Source organism: Drosophila elegans, unplaced genomic scaffold (assembly GCF_018152505.1).
Source record: "Drosophila elegans isolate 14027-0461.03 unplaced genomic scaffold, ASM1815250v1 contig_208, whole genome shotgun sequence".
NCBI classification, from domain to species: Eukaryota; Metazoa; Arthropoda; class Insecta; order Diptera; family Drosophilidae; genus Drosophila; species Drosophila elegans.
The window spans coordinates 3,703,434-3,728,639 of NW_024545578.1; the positions used below are offsets into that span (position 1 = coordinate 3,703,434).

General features: G+C 38.2%; 4 protein-coding genes across 7 annotated transcripts; 3 read left to right on the plus strand and 1 right to left on the minus strand.

Moving 5' to 3' along the window:
• The first annotated feature begins 501 nt into the window (after positions 1-501).
• On the plus strand, positions 502-2,756 carry LOC108145977 (HBS1-like protein). Its single transcript, XM_017271711.2, has one exon. The coding sequence runs from the start codon at positions 620-622 to the stop codon at positions 2,630-2,632; it is 2,013 nt and encodes a 670-aa protein (XP_017127200.1). The 5' UTR covers positions 502-619; the 3' UTR covers positions 2,633-2,756.
• Positions 2,757-3,738: 982 nt separating this feature from the next.
• On the plus strand, positions 3,739-6,818 carry LOC108146245 (ras-related protein Rap1). Its single transcript, XM_017272181.2, has 2 exons — positions 3,739-3,915; positions 4,313-6,818. Exon 2 carries the CDS (start codon positions 4,743-4,745, stop codon positions 5,295-5,297), a length of 555 nt encoding a protein of 184 aa, XP_017127670.1. The 5' UTR covers positions 3,739-3,915; positions 4,313-4,742; the 3' UTR covers positions 5,298-6,818.
• Positions 6,819-6,904: 86 nt separating this feature from the next.
• LOC108146244 (CUE domain-containing protein 1) lies at positions 6,905-8,814 on the minus strand. 3 transcript variants are annotated; one of them, XM_017272179.2, is made up of 2 exons: positions 8,610-8,814; positions 6,905-8,479 (listed from the first exon to the last, which is right to left on the minus strand). In XM_017272179.2, the coding sequence occupies exons 1-2, from the start codon at positions 8,766-8,768 to the stop codon at positions 7,796-7,798; spliced, it is 843 nt and encodes a 280-aa protein (XP_017127668.1). In that variant the 5' UTR covers positions 8,769-8,814; the 3' UTR covers positions 6,905-7,795. The 3 variants fall into 3 exon arrangements, with proteins under 3 accessions (XP_017127668.1, XP_017127667.1, XP_017127669.1); XM_017272178.2 differs by having other exon boundaries at positions 6,905-8,524; XM_017272180.2 differs by having other exon boundaries at positions 6,905-8,476; positions 8,610-8,813.
• Positions 8,815-10,868: 2,054 nt separating this feature from the next.
• LOC108145720 lies at positions 10,869-16,398 on the plus strand. 2 transcript variants are annotated; one of them, XM_017271281.2, is made up of 5 exons: positions 10,869-11,521; positions 15,213-15,416; positions 15,490-15,787; positions 16,037-16,048; positions 16,124-16,398. In XM_017271281.2, exons 2-5 carry the CDS (start codon positions 15,219-15,221, stop codon positions 16,192-16,194), a joined length of 579 nt encoding a protein of 192 aa, XP_017126770.1. In that variant the 5' UTR covers positions 10,869-11,521; positions 15,213-15,218; the 3' UTR covers positions 16,195-16,398. The 2 variants fall into 2 exon arrangements, with proteins under 2 accessions (XP_017126770.1, XP_017126771.1); XM_017271282.2 differs by lacking the exon at positions 16,037-16,048.
• Positions 16,399-25,206: the final 8,808 nt, after the last annotated feature.

Genomic DNA, 25,206 nt, shown 5'->3' on the forward strand with positions numbered 1-25,206 from the left:
AAAAATTTAAAAAAGTTTCGAAAAATAAATTTTTTTTTTCAAATAAGTCAACTACTTTTGTTTAAACATTTCTTGTTTACAAACGATTTTTTTTAGGTTTTAAATGTATGTTCATAACACAAGTGCTTACCTAGTTCTAGTAAAATATTTAAAAAGTTAACAATCTCAAACTATGTATATTAAAAGTGTTTACTTAGTTCTTGTAAAATATTAAAAAAAATATATACATTAAATATGTATATAAAATATTAAAAGACTTTGGCGTGAAACATTTTAAAAAATTTCGATTTTGTAGATAATAAAAAAATGTTGAGCTAACCTTTTAAAAGACACCAAAGTTCATTTGTCCTGAACACTTCAAAAGATCACTTTTCATTTCCTTAGTTTTTTGATGTCAAGCCAATTTAAATCTCGCTGGATTACGTTTAAATCGAGCCCCTCAAGCACCAACGAATCCCCTTTTAACCACGTCCTTGGCTAAAATACCGCAAAATACCTAACAAAATACCATATAAAACCAGAGAGGCGGTCACACCTGCACGCACCTTCTATTTTGTTCGCAACTTGATGAAATTCTGAATTCCTTCCGTGAAATTGTGAAACACAGAGTCCTGCCAAGATGTCGCGCCACAGGATAGTGCGGACCATGGACTACAACGACGAGTACGATGGCTACGACGACATCTACGGCCATTCGGTGGAGGACGAGCACTGCATTTCGCCCACAGATGCGCAGCAATGGCTTTACGATCGTGCCCGTGGCCAGCAGAGCATCTCGGCTTTCATCAGCAAGAACAAGGACATCCAGGAGGAGGAGGACGATGATGAGGATGCCGCCTTTGAGAAGGCTCGCCGCGACTCCGAAAGTTTCCAGATGCCGCAGCTGGACGAGATCGAGCAGGCCAAGCTGAGCTCCTGCGTCGATGAGGTGCGCAGCGTAGTGGGCGATGCCGTTTCCGAGCGCCGCATTGTGGAGACCTCCATGAAGTTCGACTACGACATGCAGAAGATCCTGGATGAGATCCTGAACGAGGAGACCAAGAAGTCGGGGGAGAAGCCCGCCGCTGCAAGTCGCATAAAGGTGCCTCCTCCTGCCCCCGTGCTGCCCAAATCCTCCAGCAAAACGGCTCCAACGCCACCGCCCAAAATCAATCTTAAGGAGCCGCGACGTGGCTTCGAAATAGCCTCGCCCAAGGTGCCCTCATCGCCCGTAGTCTCGGGCAGGAATACACCGGTGGACATTGCCGGCGGCGACGATTTAAACCGCAGCTCAGCCACCCTTTTTAAGGTCTCCAAGGAGCAATCGCTGCGCAATGCCCGCCAGCTGTACGAAAAGGAGCGCGCGGACCAGAAGAGCCACATCCACATGATCGTCATTGGCCATGTGGACGCTGGCAAGAGCACCCTAATGGGTCACCTGCTCTACGACACCGGCAACGTCTCACAGCGAGTAATGCACAAGCATGAGCAGGAATCCAAGAAGCTGGGCAAGCAGAGCTTTATGTACGCTTGGGTTCTAGACGAAACGGGTGAGGAACGAGCTCGTGGCATCACCATGGATGTAGGCCAGTCGCGCATCGAAACAAAGACAAAGATCGTTACACTGCTAGATGCTCCAGGACACAAGGATTTTATACCCAACATGATCTCTGGTGCCACGCAGGCGGATGTGGCTCTCCTCGTAGTGGATGCCACTCGAGGGGAGTTCGAATCCGGTTTTGAGCTGGGCGGACAGACCAGGGAGCATGCCATCCTAGTGCGATCCCTGGGGGTTAACCAACTGGGCGTGGTCATCAACAAACTGGACACTGTTGGCTGGTCGCAGGAACGCTTCACTGAGATTGTGACCAAGCTGAAGTCGTTCCTCAAGCAGGCTGGCTTCAAGGATTCGGATGTGAGTTTCACGCCCTGCTCGGGACTGACAGGCGAGAATCTCTGCAAGAGTGCCCAGGAATCTGCCCTAACCAGCTGGTACAGTGGTCCCCATCTACTGGATGTCATCGAGAACTTCAAGATACCCGAAAGAGCTATTGACAGACCATTGCGTATGTCCGTATCGGATATTTACAAGGGCACTGGCTCGGGATTCTGCATTTCGGGACGCGTGGAAACCGGAGTGCTATGCCTGAACGACAAAGTTCTGGTGGGTGCCAGCAGAGAGCAGGCGCAGGTCAAGTCGCTGACCATGAACGAATTCCCGCAGACGAGTGTTTTCGCCGGGGATCAGGTATCCGTGACCCTGCCCGCCTTGGACATCAACAACGTGACCGTGGGCTGCATCATCTGCGATCCGCAGACCCCCATTCCGGTGACTACGCGTTTCCAGGCACGCATCATTGTGTTCAACGTCAAGGTGCCCATAACCATGGGATTCCCGGTGCTGCTGCATCACCAATCACTGATAGAGCCCGCCGTGGTCTGCAAACTGACCGCCTCCATCCACAAGAGCACCGGCGAGGTGGTCAAAAAGAAGCCCCGCTGCCTGGGCAACAACTCGTGTGCTCTGGTCGAACTGGAGACCAGCAGACCCATCTGCATCGAGCGATATGCGGACTTCAAGGAGCTGGGACGCGTGATGCTGCGGGTGGCAGGCGTCACCATTGCCGCCGGAATGGTCACCAAGATCCGCTGAGGGAAGGCCCATGCCCTTGCTGAATTTTGTACGAAATTTTAGTTAGATATTTACTTTTGTTGTTTTGCTAAATATACATAGTTTATATGAATTCATTAAATCGAAAGACGTTGGAACACTGGAATTTACACCTTTTTGCCTTAAAAAGGGGGAAATTAAATATATGTCTGTTTAAAAATTAAGAGTAATTTTAAAAATATGTGTGTAATGGAGTTCTTTAATTCATAAAAATCTTTTAATCATTAAATTAATCATTCAAAAATTATATTTAGCTAAGAGTTGATGTTTTGAACACATTAATCATTATTTTAATATTTATTTGAGTCATTTAATATTTGGTTTTCAAAGTATGTGCTTTAATTGGAAAATTAAAGTAGAAACAGTAATTTAGTTTGCTAGAAATATAAAGTTTATTCAGATTTTGATTTATTTACGGGTAAATCTGAAATGCATAAGAGTAAAAATTAAAAGTCATACATTAAGTTTGTTAAGAAATTTACTAGAGTGTTATAAATATTTATCATTGGATGATTAATTTCCTACATCTTTAAGCCAGCAAATAAATATTGTTATCAAATTAATCATCATGTTTTAATGAAAATTGTATTTGCATTATTCATATATCCAAGCTGGTAAGTTAAATATAAATAGTTATTTAGCTTGCTATAAAAACTCTGATTATATCATATTGTTGATTCATGACTTAACATTCAAAAAAAAAATATTTCTTTTACTAAAATTTGAATTAATAAATTCAAGATCAAATTTTTTGTTTATATCACAAGGCTACATCTAAATTCATAAAGTGGTGTCTTTTATATTTTCAATGTATTGACTGATTACTGTATTTTCAGCAGTTAAATTCGAGTTAAAAAACTATCGATACCATTGATGAGAAACAAGATTGTATTTTTTACGAAAAAAAATTATTAGAAAAACAGCAAATTAAAACAAAAAATATTTTTTTGGCGCCTTCTGCTCTTGATAGTTAAAATATAGATATTTTAACAAAAATAATAGTTGAGGGGAAGTTTTTCCAGCGCTAGCGTTTGGTATATTGCCCCGCCAAACATCGATATTATAAAAACATCGATGTGGGTATCAATGTTTCGCCCCCTCTGGTCACACTGTCTCTGAGAGTTCGCTGTTTGCTGTGGGCGAAAAAGTTGTCTCATTTCTGCGGAATTAAGGCGTTATCAATCAAAAGTGCAGCGATTCGCGAGCGGCGTCAGGTGAAGCGGTCCGAGGAAAACGCATTTAGCGGCAGCGAGTGAAAAACACAGGTAAAACTCCGTTGCGCTCCGCCCAGAGTTGCCCTGCTGCGCGACATGCGGGTGCATTTGCGTGGTCTAGTGTTGCCTTTGGCTAGCTGATATACACACATTGTACGAAAAACCCAAACAACAAGTGCATTTTAATTGAAAATCAAGTGAAATGACTGAGAATGGCGAGTTTAAGGCGTTGCAGTGAGAGCTGAGTGGCTCGCGCTGGCTGGCAACCCTAAAAATGAATCATAAGAGCTAGAGAGAACGAGAACGAGAGAGTTGCTAGGGAGAAGAAGAAGAAAAGAGGGAGTGCAGTTCTCAGCATACCAAAAAATCCAAAACCAAAAAGACTCGCAGCGAATTTAGAGTTAATAATAGTGTCTAAACAATCGTCTTTCTTCTTATTCCCAAACAGTGTGCCCTCGGTAGCAGTGACGGCGGTCTCAAAAAAAAAAACGAAACTCAAAATTACCAGGAGATTTCCGCTCAAAAAGCAACAATTGAACGCACGCAACTCGGCGGAAGGAGCGAGCGAGAGAGGGAGAGAGAGGCACAAACACCAGCACACACCGACACTCACACACACACACACTCGCATACACGGCACAAAGGTTATCAACAGCAAAAGCAAAAGCAACAAAAACAACAAAACAAAAAATTACTTTAAATATATAAAACATATAACTAAACTGCAACCGACAAGCAATCGCCGAACAACGCCTAAAAAACTAGTGATTATATCGAGTAAAAACGTAAACCACCTACCTGGCCTACCTGCATTTTGGGTCTCTCTTCAATAGAATTTAGCACAAAAACAAAAGCGATATATAAAGGATATAGCCAAGATGCGTGAGTACAAAATCGTGGTCCTCGGAAGCGGCGGCGTGGGAAAATCGGCGCTGACGGTCCAATTTGTCCAGTGCATCTTCGTGGAGAAGTACGATCCGACCATCGAGGACAGCTACCGGAAGCAGGTGGAGGTGGACGGGCAGCAGTGCATGCTGGAGATCCTGGACACGGCGGGCACGGAGCAGTTCACGGCCATGCGGGATCTGTATATGAAGAACGGCCAGGGATTCGTTCTGGTCTACTCCATCACGGCGCAATCGACATTCAACGATCTGCAGGACCTGCGGGAGCAGATATTGCGGGTCAAGGACACGGACGATGTGCCCATGGTCCTGGTGGGCAACAAGTGCGACCTCGAGGAGGAGCGCGTCGTCGGCAAGGAGCTGGGCAAGAGCCTGGCCACCCAGTTCAACTGCGCCTTCATGGAGACCTCAGCCAAAGCCAAAGTGAATGTGAACGATATTTTCTACGACCTGGTCCGGCAGATCAACAAGAAGTCGCCCGAGAAGAAACAAAAGAAGCCGAAAAAGTCCCTATGTGTTCTGCTATAAGACTTCCAAAAACAAACAGAAAAACAAAACTAAAAAAAAACAGAGAGGAAAAAAAGGATGTAGAGGGGGAGCTGAGGAGCAAAAAGTATAAGCGTAAAGTAAAAAATTTTCAATTTTTTTTCCGTTCTCGTTTCGTTTTTGGATCCGAATAGCAATTGTCGCGAAAATTGAAATAACCAATCTACTATATACAACCACAAAACAAAAAAACAAAACTTAAACTGACAAATGTTTTTAACTGTTTCAAGTTTTTGTAATTATATTACCATTTACTACTATTATGATTGTACTATTTTTCGCTGATTAACCATTAATGCATATGGGGAATTATTATATATATATCTACATATTTAAAATATATTTGTCGTTCGTTTTTGAGCCGTTTTTTAAATTATGCAACAAGTGAAACATTCGTAAACTAAAACATTCGTATTTATTGATTCTTTTCGATTGTACTCTACACACTCTACTACCAACTACTTATACACGAAAACCCAACCAACAACAAAACAAGTATATCTTTAAATAGAACCGAGATAAAAAAACAAAAACATTCAAAACACAAAATCAAATTAAGCTAAAACTAAATTGTACGCCTAAACGATAAAAATTCCACGAAAGAAATGAGCAAATAAATCGAGAAAAGAAATGAATCATGAATAAGGAACATATTTTATAAAAATATTGTATGCAAATGATGTCAAAATGTTGCAAACAAAACAGAAGTAATGAACCCATTTAGTAATTAGTTTAAAACAAATTTACAATTAATTGTTTAACACGATCAGTTGCATCTAAAATTGAAAATACACCCACTCACACAAACATACCAGCCACATCCCAAACACACACACATACACATTCACACCCACTCTCTCAGAGAGCCAAAAAAAAGGAAAGCGGAAACGGAAATGAGAGGGATTGCCATGGCTCATTTACGCTTCCTGGTAAAAACAAAAAACAACATTAACAAAAAGTACAGAGACAGCCACAAATTCTAGTATATTTAATACTTAAGAAATGGTTTAACATAAAACTGTCGTGTCAATCCCAAAATGAAAAGAAACCTAAAAACGAAGTAATTTACAAATATTTCATAATAAACATTGCATAAAATTCGCGTACGAGTAGTAACCAATATGCCCTTAAATCAAAGTCTAAACACAGCCAACCAACATTAAAACTAAATAAAAACCTAAGCCCAAACGTATATATTAAATATATGATAAAGATACAAATCATTTTTGAACATAATAAACAAACAAACCGTTACAATAACAAAATATGTAATAATGAGCGTGTGAAAAATGTAATTGAAAAACCATTTTTTCGAACTTGTTACCCCACTGGCCGTGTTTTTCGGACTTTTTCTATGTTTCTGATCTCAGAATCTGATGGTCCTGATTTTGCGGTGCAGTAGGTCAACAGGATCGATCATCTTTTAATTATTAATAAATGTATTATGTTTATAAAAAATTAAAAAAGGAAATGCAAAAACAAAATAAAAATTAAATAAATTCATTTAACGATTTTTTTGGGTGGAAGATCTAAGGAGGTTGTTATAGAAGCTATTACAGTCCCTTCCCAAAAGAAAACTATTTTGTGTATTGAAGTTTTGAAATATCTGTATTTGATACTTGGAATAGTTATATAAGGTTGTTATTCAAATATTTATACATATACAATTACAATCAAATAGCCGCTCTTTATAATTATAATATTTTGCTAGTTTATAGCACGCATATTAATCCACTGTAAGATCTGCGATAGGATCGATTGATTCGGAGTTAAGTTGGGGCGTAGTGGGCGTAGTAAAACTGCATTGTATCCACAGCTGATATGGTATGCAAGTTCCGAGAGATTCGCGGGGTATACAATATAATAATCATCATAGTACATAATGCATTTGTAGATGTTGGCGAAGCGCGCGGGTCGTCAGCAATTAAAATGTAGAAAGTTGAATTTAAGACTGGGATTACGGGGTAGTTTCGATTACTGTACAATAAGTGGCAATTGGCCGGGTACCGCTTTATGACTAGGTTTTTTGGGCTAAGCAAAGTGCTCTACGATTTCTGGTGTGTGTGATGCTTGGTGAATTAACGCTTTCTATAATCAGTCGAACGTGTGGTTGTCTCTAGCAAACTGCGGCTCAAAGGAGGCCGCCTTTTTAGATTCGATTACAAATAATGGATAAAACTTAACTACGCTAATTTGGCAACAACGAAAGGGGTAAACAAAACCTAAACGTATACAAACAAACAAGGAAAAAAGGGGATGGGGGAATATTGCACGGTAGGTAGGAAAATTGCACTTAAGGTTAAAACTAGGGTAATACCATCATCGCATATTTGTGTTGAGATTGGGAGAGGAGATTTCGTTCTTGCCTGGAGATTACTTGGGTTGGGTTTTCGCTTTTCTGGGGAAAGATTACTTAGCGCACGTGATCGTCACGTTATGGCCATTATTGAGATAAGATAACATAACGTTCTCTTGCCGCTTCACTTGCGCAGCTGCAATTGCCCTTGTTGCTGACTGCTGGACTGCTGCTGCTGGTTCGCCTGCTGTTGCTGCTGCTGATCCCGCTGGTGATGATGGTGATCCTCATCATCGCTGGGCTCCTCGCGCAGCGGCAACGAGTCTATCTGCTTGGCCGTGGTCACCTTCTTGTTGCGCTGCCAGGTGAAAACCCTGGCCATCTGCAGGAACTTCTTGCGCGACATCTTGCCCATGTTCTTGAGCCGCTCCTGGAAGGGTGCATCCTCCTCGCCGCCCTTGCTCTTGCCGCTCTGCTCCTTCTCGAGGGCATTCATGAAGTCCTGGTTCCAGCGCAGCTGATTCATAAACTCCTCGTTCTGCAGCATCAGGGCGAACTGTTCGTCCGGCAGCTCGAAGTCCTGCTGCCCGGGTGCGGGTGTGATCCGAAGGAATCCTGCGGGAAGGGGTCCCAGAATGGGCGGATTCCAGCGGCGGGTGCGCTTGGTGGGCGTGTTGTTCTGGCTGTTGCTGCTCCCCTTGCTCAGTGGTCTTTGCTTGGGCGAGGCTCCCGTGTTCTGGTGATTCGGCGAGGTGGTCAGCAGGGCACCAGGTGTTCCAACTGCTCCAGCAACTGCTCCCCCGCCATCCGTGGTGTCCACCAGCTGCAGGTCTTTGTCCGACGTATCGTTCAGGTTGATGAGGCTCTGCTGGGGCGAGACATTAGCATCCAGTTCATTGCGCAGTTTCTCGTTCTGCGTTTCGTTTCGTTTAGTGGGTTAGTTAGTACACATTAGTACATTGGATGTTAGTATACACAGGCACCTCCACTTCGCTCACCTGGTTGTCAATCGACATCGCCAGCAGGGCGTCTATGGTCTGGTCCACCGCCCCCAGATTCGCCCGCAGGATGGCCTCGATCACCTCGCGATCGATGTCGGGGAACATCTTTTTGAAATCGGTCATTGCCTGCGAAAATTCCAGTTGCAGCGTAGACATGATTATTCTTATTTTTATTTTCGCCCCCACAGTAGAGGTGGGACAACATCGATGTTTTCAAAACATCGGTTTCATCGACAGCTGAACGACGGTTCTCGATATGTTCTAATTGGAAATGCAGGGGTTCCACTGAGCTCTTAGTGGTGCAATATATTAGAGTATAATTTACAGTTTTATTACTGTTTTTACTTTTCATATTTAAAAATCTTAAAGACTACGAAATCGAACATATTTTTTGATCTGTGCGAAATATATTAAATATTATAGTATATAAATTAAAAAAATAAAACAAGAATTAATTACAAGTATTTTTAAAAATTTTAAAATATTTTTATGAACAAATAAAAAGCAATAAAGTAAGGAGAATTGGAAAATTAATCTAAGAATATTCCTCACCGAAAACACTTATGGTTTAATATATTTTTATTATTTTTTTTTAATCAATATTCCTATTGCAATTAAAATTATTATCGCTGGCTTGATAGGTAAAATTTTATAATATTATAATTCTTTTGAGAAAAACAACTTTATAGCAACGACAGTTCTTAAGTCCCAAGAAGAAAGCAAAGTGTATTTCGGGCACACATCTAATTGGAATACCGATAGCTTACTAGTTATCGAATTTCCACCCAGCCAGTATTGCAAAACGTCTAAGTCTAGCTTTGGCGGCAATTCAAACTGGATTTAGGCGACTGTGTCAATAAAGCGCAATTAAGTGCATGATTGAGGATGTTTGAGAAAAAGTTACCCATCAGATGACTCAATAATCATTTCACAATAATAAAGATGGCCTGATGAAAGTCATGCAGTCGCGTGATGTTCGCAAATGCTGATAATTGTGCGGCACGTGCTTTTGCCTTTGTTCCGGCACGCAGTGTCAATTCCGACGGCCGCGTTTTAATAAGTGTCAATTAGCACTGATATGATTGCCATTTGATTCGCTATCAGCGATAGGCTGCTTCCAAAAAAAAAAACCGCTTATCAATATCAGACGGACAAGTGATGAGCGCGACTCCCCCGACGGATTTGGTTTCGGATTTGGGGGTGATGTAACCATAAAATTCAATTTAATCACATAGTCTGCGGAAGGAGCGTGGGCTCCTAGATTAGAATGCTATTTTTCGATATTCTCCTTTAAAAAAGTCAAAATAATCTAATTATAGGCTAGACAGACTTAATTAATGTCTGCTGGGACTTTGTCCAACACGCATTCGAATTAGGAAATAACTTGGGGGAGATTCTCTATAAGCGAAAAATAATCTTAATAACACAGAGAAATTAAAATTTATAGATTTCTGTGTCACGGCACCCCCAATTAATTTTGGTTTCTGTGTGACTGAATCCCGGGCTGGTATTGCGTCACTTTTTTGTTCTTTTTAGAATCCAGATCTGCCATGATTAAGTTAGCATAAAAGATAAGATCAGTGTAGTTATCTTTGCGATGGACATGTGTAAATTTCCATGCTATTTTTGTATGAATTCTGGTAAATGCGAATTTATTTTTATCCCTCTTGTTGATGTGTTTTATTAAAAATATTTTATTTAGATTTGTGACAGGTCACAAAATGTGTAAGAAACTTAAATCATATGAAGATTTCAGTTTAATTCCATGAGTTTGCAAAAACAGTTTGAGATTTCCACATCCGTTGTTCAAAAACTGCAAATCGACATTGACCCATTTAACTTTTTAAACATTCTAGCTAAATCACGACGAGTTTAATGACCTATTAAAACCAAAAATTAAACTTTTGTAAAATCTCACTCTAGTCTAATCATCGCTAAACTTAGATTATTGCAAACCTTGTCTAAATCATTACCTTGGGAAAGTTACGCCTAGAGTCAATGAACCAAGCGAGGGAGTAAACCCCGTGTATAATACAAGTAATTGGGGTTCATAGATCAGAGGGAGACATAATTCATTCAATATGACCCATTCCTATTGCTGTAGCGTACAACCCTACTAACTATATAGCGCTGATCATAAATCATGGCTTTATCGGTCGATTTGTCAAAAGCGTGGCACGACAAACGCACGAAGATGAAAAGATCGTGGGCCGAAGGTTCGAACCGACTTGATTCAGTTCTAGTGAGATCTGAAGATCCGCTGGGTTTAGTTCGTCGCCAAACCAGAACGCGACTAGTAAGAACCCGAGAACATCGAGTGCCCAAATTCCAAGATTGTTCTTAAATTAGCCTCGCTGAAATAAAAATACAAAACCAAAACTTTTCAAGTACTCGTGCCACCCCTTGCCCAGCAAAAATCTGACTCCCGGTGGGCGGAAAATACTACACCTCCTCAAAAAACAAAAAGAAAAACCCACCCACACGAACATTTGACTTCTGTCAGTTCCGAAGTGTCGTCGTCGGTTGTTTATTTGTACCTGTTGAATTACCCTTTTTTGCGGCGTCGGTCTTTGAGCGCCTATATAAATAAATGCTCCCAACGGATTTGCGCTTATTCTGCATTGTCACACCCAACGGTTAAGATTCACCAGGCGGAGCAAAAAAAAAATAAAAATATTGAAAACATTTTGTGGCATAGCTGAAAAATTTTGGAATATATTTTTCTGTCACAATTCAGTAAAAAAGTACAGTTTCAATAAAAAATTACAGTTACAGTAAAAAAGTACAGTTACAGTAAAAAGTACAGTTAAAGTGGAAGTGTAAACCGAAATAAACTAAATTTGAGATCAAGTTTTAAGAACTTGACAGATCTTAAAAAGTTTTTGTTAAACCGAATTGATTTTAAAAAGGTGAGTTTTTAATATATTTATAAAATGTTTTTGTAATTAAAACTATTTTAGTTATATTTAAACATGCCCTCTATATGTATGAATAGTACAGATAAGCCATTAAGATAAAGCTAAGATTTTCCATAATCATTGAATATTAAATCGAATCATTGAATTAAATTCAAGGGTCAGCTAAGTGGCGCCAAGAAAATTACTTTTGCCGTATCGATAATGAATATATATATATACATATATATGTAATTCAATAATTTATACATTATCAGCAGCTTTTTTTCAGAACTGTCATTTCATTGCGGGATTTTCGATTTTAATTATGTTCCACACATATAGAAAATAATTGTAGCCGTCTTATCAGGGCTGCAATTCAAAAAGTTTCAATGGAAGAAGTCTCGTGAATCGAAAGTATTGCGTAGTTTTTTATACATCACATCGGAGGAGGGGGATTCCAACTTAGATTGGGATAGAGATTACTTTTGTTTACACAGCTTGAGAAGCTCGAGGAAAAAAAGAGGGCGTGTCAGTAGATTTGAACTTATTGTTCTTGATAAGAACGAGCTCCTAGCTCTCCCCATACATATACCCTAGCTTGTGGTCCGATATTTTATGACGTGCCCGGTGACGCACTTTATGGCGGGCAAATAAAAGAACAAAACCCAATGATTTTATTGTATATTCCCTGTATACTATATATTCCCTGTTGATGATACGATTTGGGTCACAGAAGTTGAGCCCACCAGCCTAGTTTGTATTAAAATGTTGTGATTGAAGCATTTTCGGAATTTTTGCGCATAGATTAGGATTTTACTTGCGCACAAAACACGTATGTATATTCTTAGGAAAGGTTCTAGAATGTGACCAAAAATTATTGGGAGAATACTATATTGCTACATCTACCCTTAGCTAAATCAAACCAGTTAGAAGCTGTTCAGACTCAGACCCCACGCCCAAATAATTAAATTTTCTGATAATTACTTTACTTAGAAATCATAAACCTCAACCTTAAAATTTCATAAAAAAAAAATTAATACAGCGATATAAAAAGTTACAATATGTCAAAGAAAATAATGTAAAACTAGACTTAAGATTAATATATATATATCTTCATTGTTATTTTTCATGATTAATTAAAAATGTATATATGATATTATTAAACCGAATATATTAGAATATAAATGACGTTGTTTTTTATAAATCATTTTGAAGTCTATAATAAATAAAACTAGAAAAATTGTATGTCTTTATGCTTACAAAACCATGTAGTAAATGTTTTTATTCCGCATTTAGTATAAAGAAAATATGTTATTGCCTCCTTAAATTAAAAAAAGTAATACTATTATTGTGGCCATAGCTGTAGAAATTTCTGCCCTGCATAATTAGCAATTTAGTAAGGCCTATTGTGTTATACCTTGTCATCTGGTTATCGCTTATCGGACACTGTTCAATTTGAGTGTTTTTAATAACCTGACCACGCGTCATGGGAAACTGTCAAATAAATTCGACAAGTGCTCAATGCCTTCCCGGATATATATATATGTATATATATAGTAGTATATACTATATAGTAGTTATTCACTATGTTTATGGGGAAAGATCCCGCCCAGGGTTCAATGAAACCTGTACGCGCGAGGCCTTGACTCCAATACCAAAATAGAGATGAGCTTGGCTGGGGATCGCAAATTAGCCACAACATCAGTGCATTATCAGCTCCGTTCAAATCGCTATACACTTTTATTTGGTTTTATTGGGTCATTAAAATGCGTTTGGCGCGATTACGCTGCGACATCAATTACCGATCGAGAGATGAAAAAGCCGCTGACACGATCGCCAAAGTTTATCGCTTGCACTTGTTCTCAAGAGGTGAAAAGAAAAAAAAAATAGAAGAAAATGTCGAGCTAAAAAAATCTGGCTCAGGCGGCAACAACAAATAATGGCGTACTTTTCGTTTATTTCTGATTATAAACTGCAATAAATGGAAAATATGTTGCCAGCTGCGTGGCGCCGAAAAAATATAAAGAAATAAAGGTGGGAAAAGAGGGTGAGTTGAAGATAATAATGCTACTAAAAATGCAGATAAGAACCAATAAATATTTTTATAACGTCTTACAAACGTCGACATAATTGTATTTATTCATTAACAAAGAAACCATTAATTTAGGCGATGTATTTTTCTGTGAAATTCGCGTTAGTTGAGCACATAATCATCTTTTTTATCTATTAACAAAAAATCTTTGAATAAGGCAATCTATTTTCTTGTAAATTTTACTGTTGGTGAACAATTCTCTTTTTAAACTCCAACTTTTAGTCCAACAAATTAGACATATTAACAATTAAAAAAAAAATATTTCTTAAAGGCTTAATTTTTTGTTTTAAATGTTACTATTTACCATTATTCCATCACACTTTTTAAACTCCAACTATTAGTTTAACTCACTTTTCCCGCACTTAAGAATGAATCCCCCCATTTGTTATCCCATTCATTCATTTGCTAACCACCCCAAATGACTGGTAATTTTTAAAAGTCATGGACTAGCCTCCCCGAAATTGACCCACTCCTTATTTGATAATGAGCTCGCGCCGCCCACCTTTGGCATTATTCCGGTCACTCCCGACGTCAAAGCTTGAGCTTAATTAGGCATTAATATTTCATAAATGTCAATTACGAGAGGCGTATCCTTCCCCAACCTTAAACCGCGGATGACCCGTGTTCGCAGCATATCAAGTGATGATATTGCAATGTGACCTGAATCTGTGAACTCTGCATTCAAAGAAGCCCTCGGCTGTTTTAAGAATGGCGAAACATTAGGAAAGCCAAAACTTTTAACTGGAACACGGCCCTGATTCCATTGAGAATAGGCCAACCAACTTGTTGGCCAACTGCAACGTGACTTATTTGAAGTACCCAACACCTCGAGTGGGTCGAACGAAACCCCTTGGAAACATTCACATCGCATATTTTGCTCAGCCTGCCACAGTTCGTTTTGCTGCTGTTGTTGTTCTGTTAACTTGTGTTGTTTGTAATAGGAAACCCTTTGCGTAAGCACTGGAGGAGGGTCCTGGAAGGTCCTGGAGATGGGGTGGCAGCAGGAGTTTGGGGTGGCTGGGTCATGTGTTCCAGCCCCTGCCTTGTTGTTCTAGCCTAAATGTTGTTTACTGTTTAATTACTTTTTTTAGTTATTAAATTTAATTTCAAAGACAATTGCAGCTTACAAAAACCCTCAAGATTATTAACATAACGTCTTGGAACTTAGCTGGTCTAGTTACAATAGAATAATCAGCTTGAGGCCACTGAAAAATAAATAGGCACTTTTACTTACCCATAATGCAAGTTCATAAATTTCCTAGTTGACTAGATTTAGAGCTTGAAAAAATATAATAGTCATAATATTTAACAAGTAAAATAAATAAATAAGAGATATTTAAATTATAAAGTTAAAGCTTATAAAAATATGTAATTTACCCCCGTTATGTTTTAATTTATGTATTTATGTATTTATGTATTTAGTTTCCATATTTTTAGTTTACAGTTAAATCTTTTTTGATTGCCCTTTTGTTACCTTAGTTTATCAAAATTTCTAGATCTAAAAAATCTAATTTACCTAGTTTTTCATATTTATAACTTAAAGTTCAACGCGCTAAAAATACGTAAATTACCGACCCCCTTTAATGTTTTGATTGATTTTGAATTCCGCAGTTGAGGATGTCTGCCCGGTCGCCGCCCACCACATGTGGCTGCTCGTCCACCGCCCACTGGGCCATTGTCATTGTGCTGCTGTCAATGGCGATTGGACCGGCAAACGCCCTGCCCCGCCCATCCCGCAACACGCAGTTGTTGTTCAGTGAGCTCCTGGGAAGCGGAAATGTGAATGAGGACAACAACTATTATGGCGAACAGTTGGTAAGAGTTAAACCCACCTAAATTGGTATAACCACAGGAAACTAAGCCATCTGCTGCTACTTTCGACTTGCAGAAGCTCCAGCAACAGGAACAAAAGCAGCAGCAACGGCCATCCTTCGCCAGGAAATGGCCATCGCTGAGGGATCTCCTGCTGACCGCCGACTATGATGATTTTGGAGTTACCCAGGAGGAGAGCGAGGAGCCGGAGGTGTCCAACACCCGTCTGCTGGCCAAACTACACAAGCTCGGCGAAAACGGAGGCGGCCAAGAACTACGATACAACCTCGTCAACGAACTGACCAAAATGCCCATCAAGAAGATATTGCCAGGACATTCCATCAAGGATCACAATACAAAGAAGAATGTTCAATGTGAGTGCACTAAGAACTATCTTTTTATGGGGAAGAGAGTTATTAAAGAGAAAGCAATAGATTATTATTGTCAATTGGTTTAAGTTTTTCAAAAATATTTATCTAAACTAATGTTTTTAAGTCTCTAAAGCTCCCCCACTACTAGCCTTATAAAATATTGATATAATTCCTGTATGTGGCATGATTAACTAATTTATGTTTTTGGATTGTTTTATTTTCATGTGATTTATTTGCAATTCCCAAATTTAGTTCGTAAACAATGTAAGTGTTGCATGAACTTAAGCACAAGGCCATGAATAAGCATATTAACCATATTATTTTTAACCACCCTTTCAGATATGTCGCCTTGCCACTTTAAGATCTGCAACATGGGACGCAAACGCAATGCTGGCAACAATCCATATTGAAGAGAATTAACGCTACAAGACACCGAAAGCCATAAAACCAAATTAAAATAAAACTTTTAACGAAAAATTAGAATTTGCATTGTCACAAACCGTTGAACGAATGTTCAAATGCCAAGTATTGTCCACTGTTCTAATTAAAATTAGAAACACCAGAGCAGAATTTTAAATTAGAAATTATGATTACATTGTATTTATAAACAATATATCGACTAACACACACACACACTCCATGCTCTCTGCATATACACACACATTCACACACACCAAAGTATTTCCATATTAGTTATAAATATTAATATTATCTATGATTCTTGTTGTATTCGAAATACATTTAATAATAATAACCAACAATATGTTGTTAGATTTTAAGCCCAAATTTATATATTACAAAATATTTATTGAAAACAAAAACAAACATGATATGTGGCCAAGTTTCTTGAATAAATGTTAAATGATTATGGTATTCAAGGATCCAAAGGTGGTCCACAAAATGTTTTTGGCAGTATCTGACTTTGGTTAGTTATTAATTTGAAAAGTATTTCAGCTCCATTAAGTATTCAATGTATTTTGGGAATAAACAGAATTTTTAGTAAAATATAAAGTGAGCTTTTAGGCTTGTTGAATTTATCACTTGGTATTTTTTATATTCTTTCAATTAATTTTTTTTTGGAAATGTTTGCATTTAATTTTAATTAATCTTACGGTTTTTGTTATGATTTTTGAAGATAAGTATTATTTTATTCATGTCTTCTTAATTTTGAATTATTATGTTTATGTTTTTTCTACTTAGAATTATTATATTCATACCTTGATTTTCTATTTGAATTTTTGTTTATTAATTTCTTGCAAAACCTGATTTATGTCTAGCAGTTTAAAGTTTGCTTTCTCTTTTCTGAGGTCAAAGGTTTAGAGTGCTTAGCGTACTTGGATTTCAAAGTACGTCTTGTGTAAGCATTAATTTTTCTACAAGATTTTTATTGGCACTTTGAACAAACCACAACGAGCGATAAAAAGTTGATTAAAGTGTGCCATTATTTGTTTATTGATTTCTATTTATTTTAGTTGTTCGCCCCGATTGGCGTTAATTATATATGGATTTACATAGCAGTCGTGAGAAATAAGATATCTTTAGATGTTTCTTAGAACTTGTAATTTGCTTCAACAAAATCACGCAGCCACCTCTGAATTGTGTTTATGGATTGGCCGACCTCCAGGTCGCCATTGCAAAGGCCAAGTGCCACTGCAATTTGTTCGAAAAGTCAGAAGCCGAACCAAAATCTGCCGATTCTGGTGGGTGTAGCAGTACGGAACCGAAAGAGAAGTGTCTGTCTGCAGGATATGAAATATTAAAGCCGAACGCGTTTATAGTTGGCCACTTAATGTCATGACGGCGCCGTTGGCCATTAAAAAAAAAGCAGCATGGAATAAAAATAAAGCCAACTGGCAGTAGTAAACGCCCAAACGCGTTTGCGCTGGCTGTGGGAAAATCTTTAGAAAATCTGTTGAAAATCTGAATCCGCAGTTGTTACTATTTGTGTTTTACTATTACAGTTTCAATGGGTTTGCTCTGTGCTGACGTAGTGTGCTGACCACTTGCGACCTTCGGCTGTGCCTCACATTTAGTCTATGCTCTTTAACACGTTTACACGAAATGCATTTCGATTTATTCGCAATTACCCAGCAAGCGGCATTCGCTTTCAAGTGATTCATGCCCAGCCATAACTATATATCTGTATATTTATATATATATGGTGTTCTATTCGAATGCAAATTCTATTGTAATTAAACGTGCTACAATCGCTCGACAAATTGCTGGTGTCTGCTGATCTCGGGAATTATGATTCCAACATTTCAATCTAAAGATCTCAGCTAGTCGGGTGTTGGCGTCTACATATATGTTACTTATTTCTGAGCTTCCCACGAAGCTAAGTGACAATTGAGAGACAAATTTTGCAGTGGCAGAAGACGATTGGGCCAACTAATCAACCAGGAATTCTGAGAAAGTACAGATAAAAATAAATTACACTTTGTACACAATTTCTTAATTTAAATATATATTTTGATAAAGTAACAATATTGTTTAAGTCTGTAATTAAACCAATTCTTATTTTTTGATGTTGAAATGGAAACAAAAAATACCCTTGTCAAAACTTAAGCCTGTATTATCTTAACTTATGATTAAACCAAATATTTCCCAGCTTCTTAATATGCATTTTATAATCATTTTAATAGTTTGCTAAGCACAATATTAAAATGTATTATTAGGAATTACAGCATACTCAAATGAAAACTTAATTACACCAAAACTGAAACTAGTTTAAAATTAATAATTCACCACTAAACCAGTCAATTTAAAATCAAATTTCATTTATTTATTAATAGTCAATTTTTTAATCATTTTAATAGCTTGCTAGGCACAGTAAAAAAATTTAATAAAATAATTAGTTCATGCTCAAACGAAAACCTAATAAAAAACCCGTTTAAAATAAATACTTCTTAGCTAAATCTGCCAATTTAAAATCATTTAATTCACTTTGATATGCAATTTTGGAACCATTTTAATAGTTTTCCCTGCATCATTAATCTTAATCTGCTTAGCATGCAAGTATTTTCTTTGCCCTTAGCAATTCACCAACTGCGTTTAACTTGAAACACCCCGTCGGGAAATCCAAAAATAATTAAACGCTAAAGTGCTTGGCGTTTTACGAGCACAAAACGAATTCAGGGTCAAGCTAATTGATTAACGGACCAGAGCAGATCTGACGAAAGTAAAAGTAAACCTAAAAGATACTTAATTAAGTTAATTTAGTTGTTAAAAGTCGCGTTTTAATTGCACTTTCAAAATCACGCCAGCACCTACACCTGGCCAGGCTAAAACAAAAAGTGGAATAGTCAGAATCAATTTGAAATGGTAACATTAATTGCCTGGGTTCAAGTGGATGGGTGGGGATCGTGGCATTTCTCACACACCATACTCCATACTTCATACTCCAAAAAAAAAAAAAAAAAATCCCCACTGACTCAATCGAGTGATGTGTGAGAAAAATTGTGGCTGCAACTGCAACTGCAGCTACTATATAGTTGCAACTGCAAAACAATCGCAATTGTTTACTGGGTGCTGCACCAGATATGCGCGGGTTTTATTATTATTTCTCCTCTGAATCCGAAGCGGCATTGACAAGGCCGCACTTTTGGACGATGATGAAGTGGCTCTGGTCGAAGTCGCTCGCTGGGGCATGTGAATAATGCCTCGGGCAAAGTGTTTGCCGCCTGGGCTCCACAATGTGTAACATAATTTATGTGGCCGGATTCCTAAATGTAATGAAGCCATAAAGCTAAAAAGGTTTTCGGGAAACCGATTTTTGGCTACCGAATGTGGCCAAAAGAATACTGCAATCAGCGGGGAATTTACACTTAACAAATCTAGGTACCAATTTCAGTTTAATAAATTACGAATGCGACATTTAAATGAAAATTAAATGTGTTTTGCACCCCTTTTTTATGAAGGCATTACAAAATAATTGATCAAAGCTATAGACCAATTTCATCAGCATAAATATCGCAGATATATACGATGGAAACTTTAAAGTAATTGGTTTAGTGATCTTAACGAATTAGATTAAATAAAAGAAAAAAAACTGAAAGTAGAACAATAAAAAACCAAACACGCAAATACAAAATCGAAAAGTAGTAACCAGCTTAAATAAAATCATATATTAATTGTTTCACATGGAGTACAAAAAATAAGCAAAGTAGTGCATGTGGTATTAAAATAGATATAAAATAATAAAAATAAAACTTTATAAAGCAAAAGACCATGAAATCCAATTAAAAACATAAATAATAATTGCTATCGCATGGGTAAAGTGGTATTAAACGAATGGATAAGATTTAAGGAAAAAGAACTAGGAAGTCCAATAAAACTGCTGAAATAAAAGCGATATAATAAATTAATTAAAAATAAACAATTTTATAAAATAAGTTGAATTATATCACAAATAAAATGTTAAAATATATTCTTATATTAGGATATCTTGGATAATGAATACTTGTTATATTTCTAAGTGCAATATTTACTAAAGGAAGATTTCCACTGTGTCTACCATTCAGACTTTTCCAAAACAATGACAAAATGCTTGTCCAACCAGCACGTGCCAAATATCTGTTCGAATCAATGGGTTACCGGCCACAATTTCCATTCATTCATTGGCAACAGAATCGTGCGTAAACGCACAACTCGTTTGGCCTTAATGTCAACCCAGCTGGCCAAGCAACTGCGTGGAAATCCCATAAAAAACCCATAAATTCGCAGCAATTGAAAGCTGGCCAAAGCGAGTTTCCTCATGAGACGTGGAAATGTAAAATCCCCGCTTCAGTGGCTCTGAACTTGACACAATTTCGCTATCGCTGTGCAAATTGACTATAGACCATTGCAAAAGTGACATAATTAAGGCAGAAATATATGTACACACAGTACATAGCCGATGGTTAATTACAGCGATTGAGCCACAATTGTGGGCCATTAGAGAGACCATCCCAGATGGGGGCACATTCAGCTTCAAAGGGGCTCCATTAATCATCACCGGCGAATATGGGAGTTGCAGCGTTTCTCACACAATCAACAACAGTCGGAGTGGCGGAAAAAATGAATTGCCTTTTAATATCGAAACTGAAAGTGAGCTGAGATTATGAGTTAAGAACGAACAGTCGATCAATTTGGTCAAAAAAAATCTTGTCTATACTATATATTTATTTATGCTGTTTGTCTGCACGAAATTGAAGGTGTGTTGCGTGCCTTTTGTTTTTCATATAATTAATGATCTATTAGGTGAGGAAAAAAGGCAATATAAATTAGGGTTTTTGCTTCCGCATTTGCTGCTAATAAACATATGTTTTTTTGTGTTGAGGTTCAAATCTTTAGTTCCAAGAAATGGCCATCAATTAGCCAGGCCTACACAAGATGTCAACTCAATTTGGCCTGGCAACCCATCAACGCAAGCGATTTAATTATCATCTCAGCTTGTCTGCAACCGATTGGATTGGATTGAAATAGAGTGGAGTGGAGTAAAGTGAAGTGGCGTGAACTGAAGTCTTGGGATTTGTTTTCGCTCGTTGCCGGCATCAAAATGATGGCTAATTGTTATTTTTGCATATGCAGGCAGGCGGCTGCTTGCATGTTGTTTGATTAGACACCAAACCGGGTGGAAAAGTGAGAGAGAGGGAGAGAGTGGGCCTTACATAATAATCTAGTTAACAAATTGTGTCATGTGGAGCTAGCCGAGTAGCCCAGTAACCGAGTAACCGACTCAACTGTCTCAGTTTGCGGCCTGCATCCAGCAGCTGCAACTTTCGAAAGCGTTTTGCCGCACAGAGCGATTGAGAGAACAGAAACCCGCCTTACATAATCCATGGCGAGGGTGTTGGCCTACGACTCCGCTTGCTATATAAAAAAAATCATTAAAATATTTAAAAATAAATAATCCTCAGTCAGCAATCTAAACTAAGGCAGGCAACGAGCCAAAAACCTCACGAATTTCGGCCTGCTCGGGCGCCACCAAATGGTCAGCAGCAAACCATTCCTTAGCCCAAATATGATAGATCTTCCGCAATCTTGTCGTTCAGCTCTTTCTGGGTGTGTCCAGTTGAAATGGAAAATGGAAAATGAAAAATGCAAAATGGAAAACTGAGTGGAAAAGGGGAAAAAGCTGTGTGTCCGGCGGCAATTGTGGGTTAATGGGTGAATGTGCTGTTTGAACTACATTACTATACAATGGTTAATCCGTTACAAGCGCGGGTCCATGGGTCTATAAGGTGGCATGGCATAGTATAGTGGTTATGACTCGCGACTGGGGCAAGTGGCAAAATATTTGTAGTGCAAAACTAAACAAAAGACTTGAGCAACAAACTTGCCCTGGCTGCTGCTGCTGGTGCTGCAGTCAGGGAGCTGGAAATTTGTGCAGGAAATTATAGGAAATTTGCAAAGCACAAAACGTGGTCATAAAAGTTAATCGTATTGTTTTGTCAGATATTTCAACACATTGACTTGGCACCAAGTAGACAATCCTTTATCATTGTTCTAGGTTGTTCTTTTTTAAGGCAAGCCACAGTTTGTAGACATGTCCGAAAAGCTCCAGGGGATCTAAAACAACTGGACTGTCATGTTTACTGTCTACAGATACCAGGCGTCAACACCCACGCAATGCAGGCAGAAAAATGCAGGGGTTCAAAGGGAGTTGCATGTATAGTAAGCCGAGATCAATCTTTGATTACAGGGCAGCCACACGTCTTGTGCAAGATGCGATTGGCAACAATTGTGCTGCGGTTAAGTCAATGCAGAGATGGGGGTGCAGATCATAAGATGCGGCAGATTGGTACTCTGAGACATCTCTGTTTGCGGTTTGCCTCTCGATTGTGTTGCAAGCATGGCAAAGTATGAAATATATATCTTCTGTATAAGTTGGAACAATTCTAAGCCGGATATGGTGAACAATACGATAAGCATTCGACATGCCAGTTCACAAACAATGCACTTTTTATCGAGCGCCAATAAATCAGCGAACTGAGCCACAAATTTCAGCAACAACAACGAAAATGACAATGGCCAGACACAATTACAAAACCATATAAAAACCAATTCGATGCGCGAGACTCAACTCAAAAAAGCGGAAATTTTGTAAAGCGCCACGCCCCCTTTGGCCCAGTAGTGAATGCATTGCGAAAAGCGAGCGAACTGAATGCAACCCAAATCGGTCCCGAATGGGCCGTTTCGGCCTGGTCATGGCAAATTGCCATTGGTGGGGGGCACCATTCTAAGCCTGGTCTGGCCCCCGCCTGAAGGTCGAACCGAACTCCTGGCGGAACAATGGTGCTGATCTATGTAAATCTCGAGCGACATAATTGCACGGATTAAGCTGTTGTCTATTTACTGGCCTTTCGTAATTGGACGGCTGATAAGCCAAACGCCCACCAAAAAGTTTTGGCATTAAGCTGTCAGTAAATTGAAACCCAGATTCCAAATCTCTGAGACCGTTTACAAAAATTACACTTTGTAAGGGAAAAGCTAAGAGACCACACTGATAAAAAATTAAATATTAGTATAAATATATATGTGACTATTAAATTCAACATTTTATATATAATATTTAAATAAAATTTTAAATCCAAATATTAAATACAATGCTCATTTAATTGCATGATCTAATATAAAAATATTATTTCAACTAAAGTAGTTCCTATTTGATTATTTTAATTAAAAATAGTTTTAATGTAAAATACATTTTTAAATATTAAAATCAACAGTAGATGAAAATTAAAGCGAAAAATGTTAAAATAAAGTCCAATATATATGGATTTTTTTCCTGTGCAGCAAACGAAAAAATTCAATCAAATTGAAATCAAAGTAGTTTTGACCTTGGTGTAGTAATTTTTTCGGTGGGTGCACTTTACCTTTTGAGGAAAGAAAAAAACAGATTTTCTTTGCTGTGCTATCAGATTTTAAACTCAAATACGTATGACAAGCATTATATGCCCTTATGATTTTATTAATCAATTATGACTTTTTTTAAACATTTTCTATCCGACAGTTGAACCCTTTTGTTTATTGATTGCAGTTTGATTTCCAATGAATTCCATTCGTCGTTGGTCAAGGTCACCAGTTTGTTCAATTACTGCAGCTGCTTTTGTTATTATTTATCGCCCTCCTCTTTTTTGTGGTTTTTTTTTCTACCACAAAGCGTAGTAGCCGCTGGTCAAAAATGAGCAAAGCAAATCATGAGTAAATGTAATTTGCCATGAGTCCGTGTTTGGGTTTAGTTCGATATGTTAATTGCAATTCGGTTTTGCATAATTAATTTAAATTATAACCCACGTTTTCCACTCACTGTTGACTTGTGAACTCACTACCATCGGGCAAACATTTCGCAAGACATCTGACAGAACGAAACTCAAAATCAAACGAATGACTTGGGCAACGAACTTGTTTCGCATATTGCACACGACAAAAACAACAATGGCAATAACTAGAAAAGCTGCAAACATTTGCCACTCAATCAGCAGGCCACAGGCAACAAGCTAGTGCAACTAAGGCAACGCACACAAATTGCTTTAATTACAACAAATTTGTTTGAATATATATCAATTTGAGGTATTTCAGCTGAGTTTAAGCACGTGCACTGGGAAAAAATTTGTGTTTCTTGAGCAAAAAATGCATTTAAACTTTTCAGGAACTTAAAAAAGCTTGAATATCAAGATTTATAAATACTTGTTAAGTTGATGTTAGTTCTTTAGTATTAATGTCTGTAAATATAAGTAATCTTTAAAGTTTATTATTATTTCATTTTTAAATACTCCTTGTAAAATGTTTTTTTATGAATTCTGGCATATTTTTTATCGCCTAATAGAAATTAAAATATAAAAGCGGTTTAATAACTCTTTATAAAAAGCTAAAATATATATTTATTTATTTATATATTAAATATTGTATAGTAAATATATATAAATTCCTAAAACCGCCATAAACGTTTTTTCTCAGTGTAGTCTAAGCAAAAGCTCTGTGAATTTTTAGTCGACACCTCAGAATCACGCCGACCGTTCACGTCATGCACCCGCAGCTAGAAAAATATGGCCAGATCTGCGGCTCTCCACTCAGCCGGACTCAACTCAAGTGACCAGAGACTCGGATCTTGGAGATTGCTTGGATCTTGGATCTCGGATCTGGGATCACTTGGTCCGCTGACATGACGAGCCAAGATCGGGCCAAGATTGCAACTGCTGCGGGCCACTTGGGCGTTGCGATTCTGTGATTCTGCGAATCCGGCTGCCGACTTGGTCTGGGTGGTCCACTATCTGCTGAAACTCCACGCCTGACTCATAACTGTTAAGCTATGCATTTGCGGATCTGTTCCGCTGAACTGACTGAAATCCAGCGGAATGGGTGAATAATTAAATCGAAAAGGAAACGCGCACTATGGCCAAAGAGTTTCGCATTCACGAATTTGCAATTGTCATTGTTTG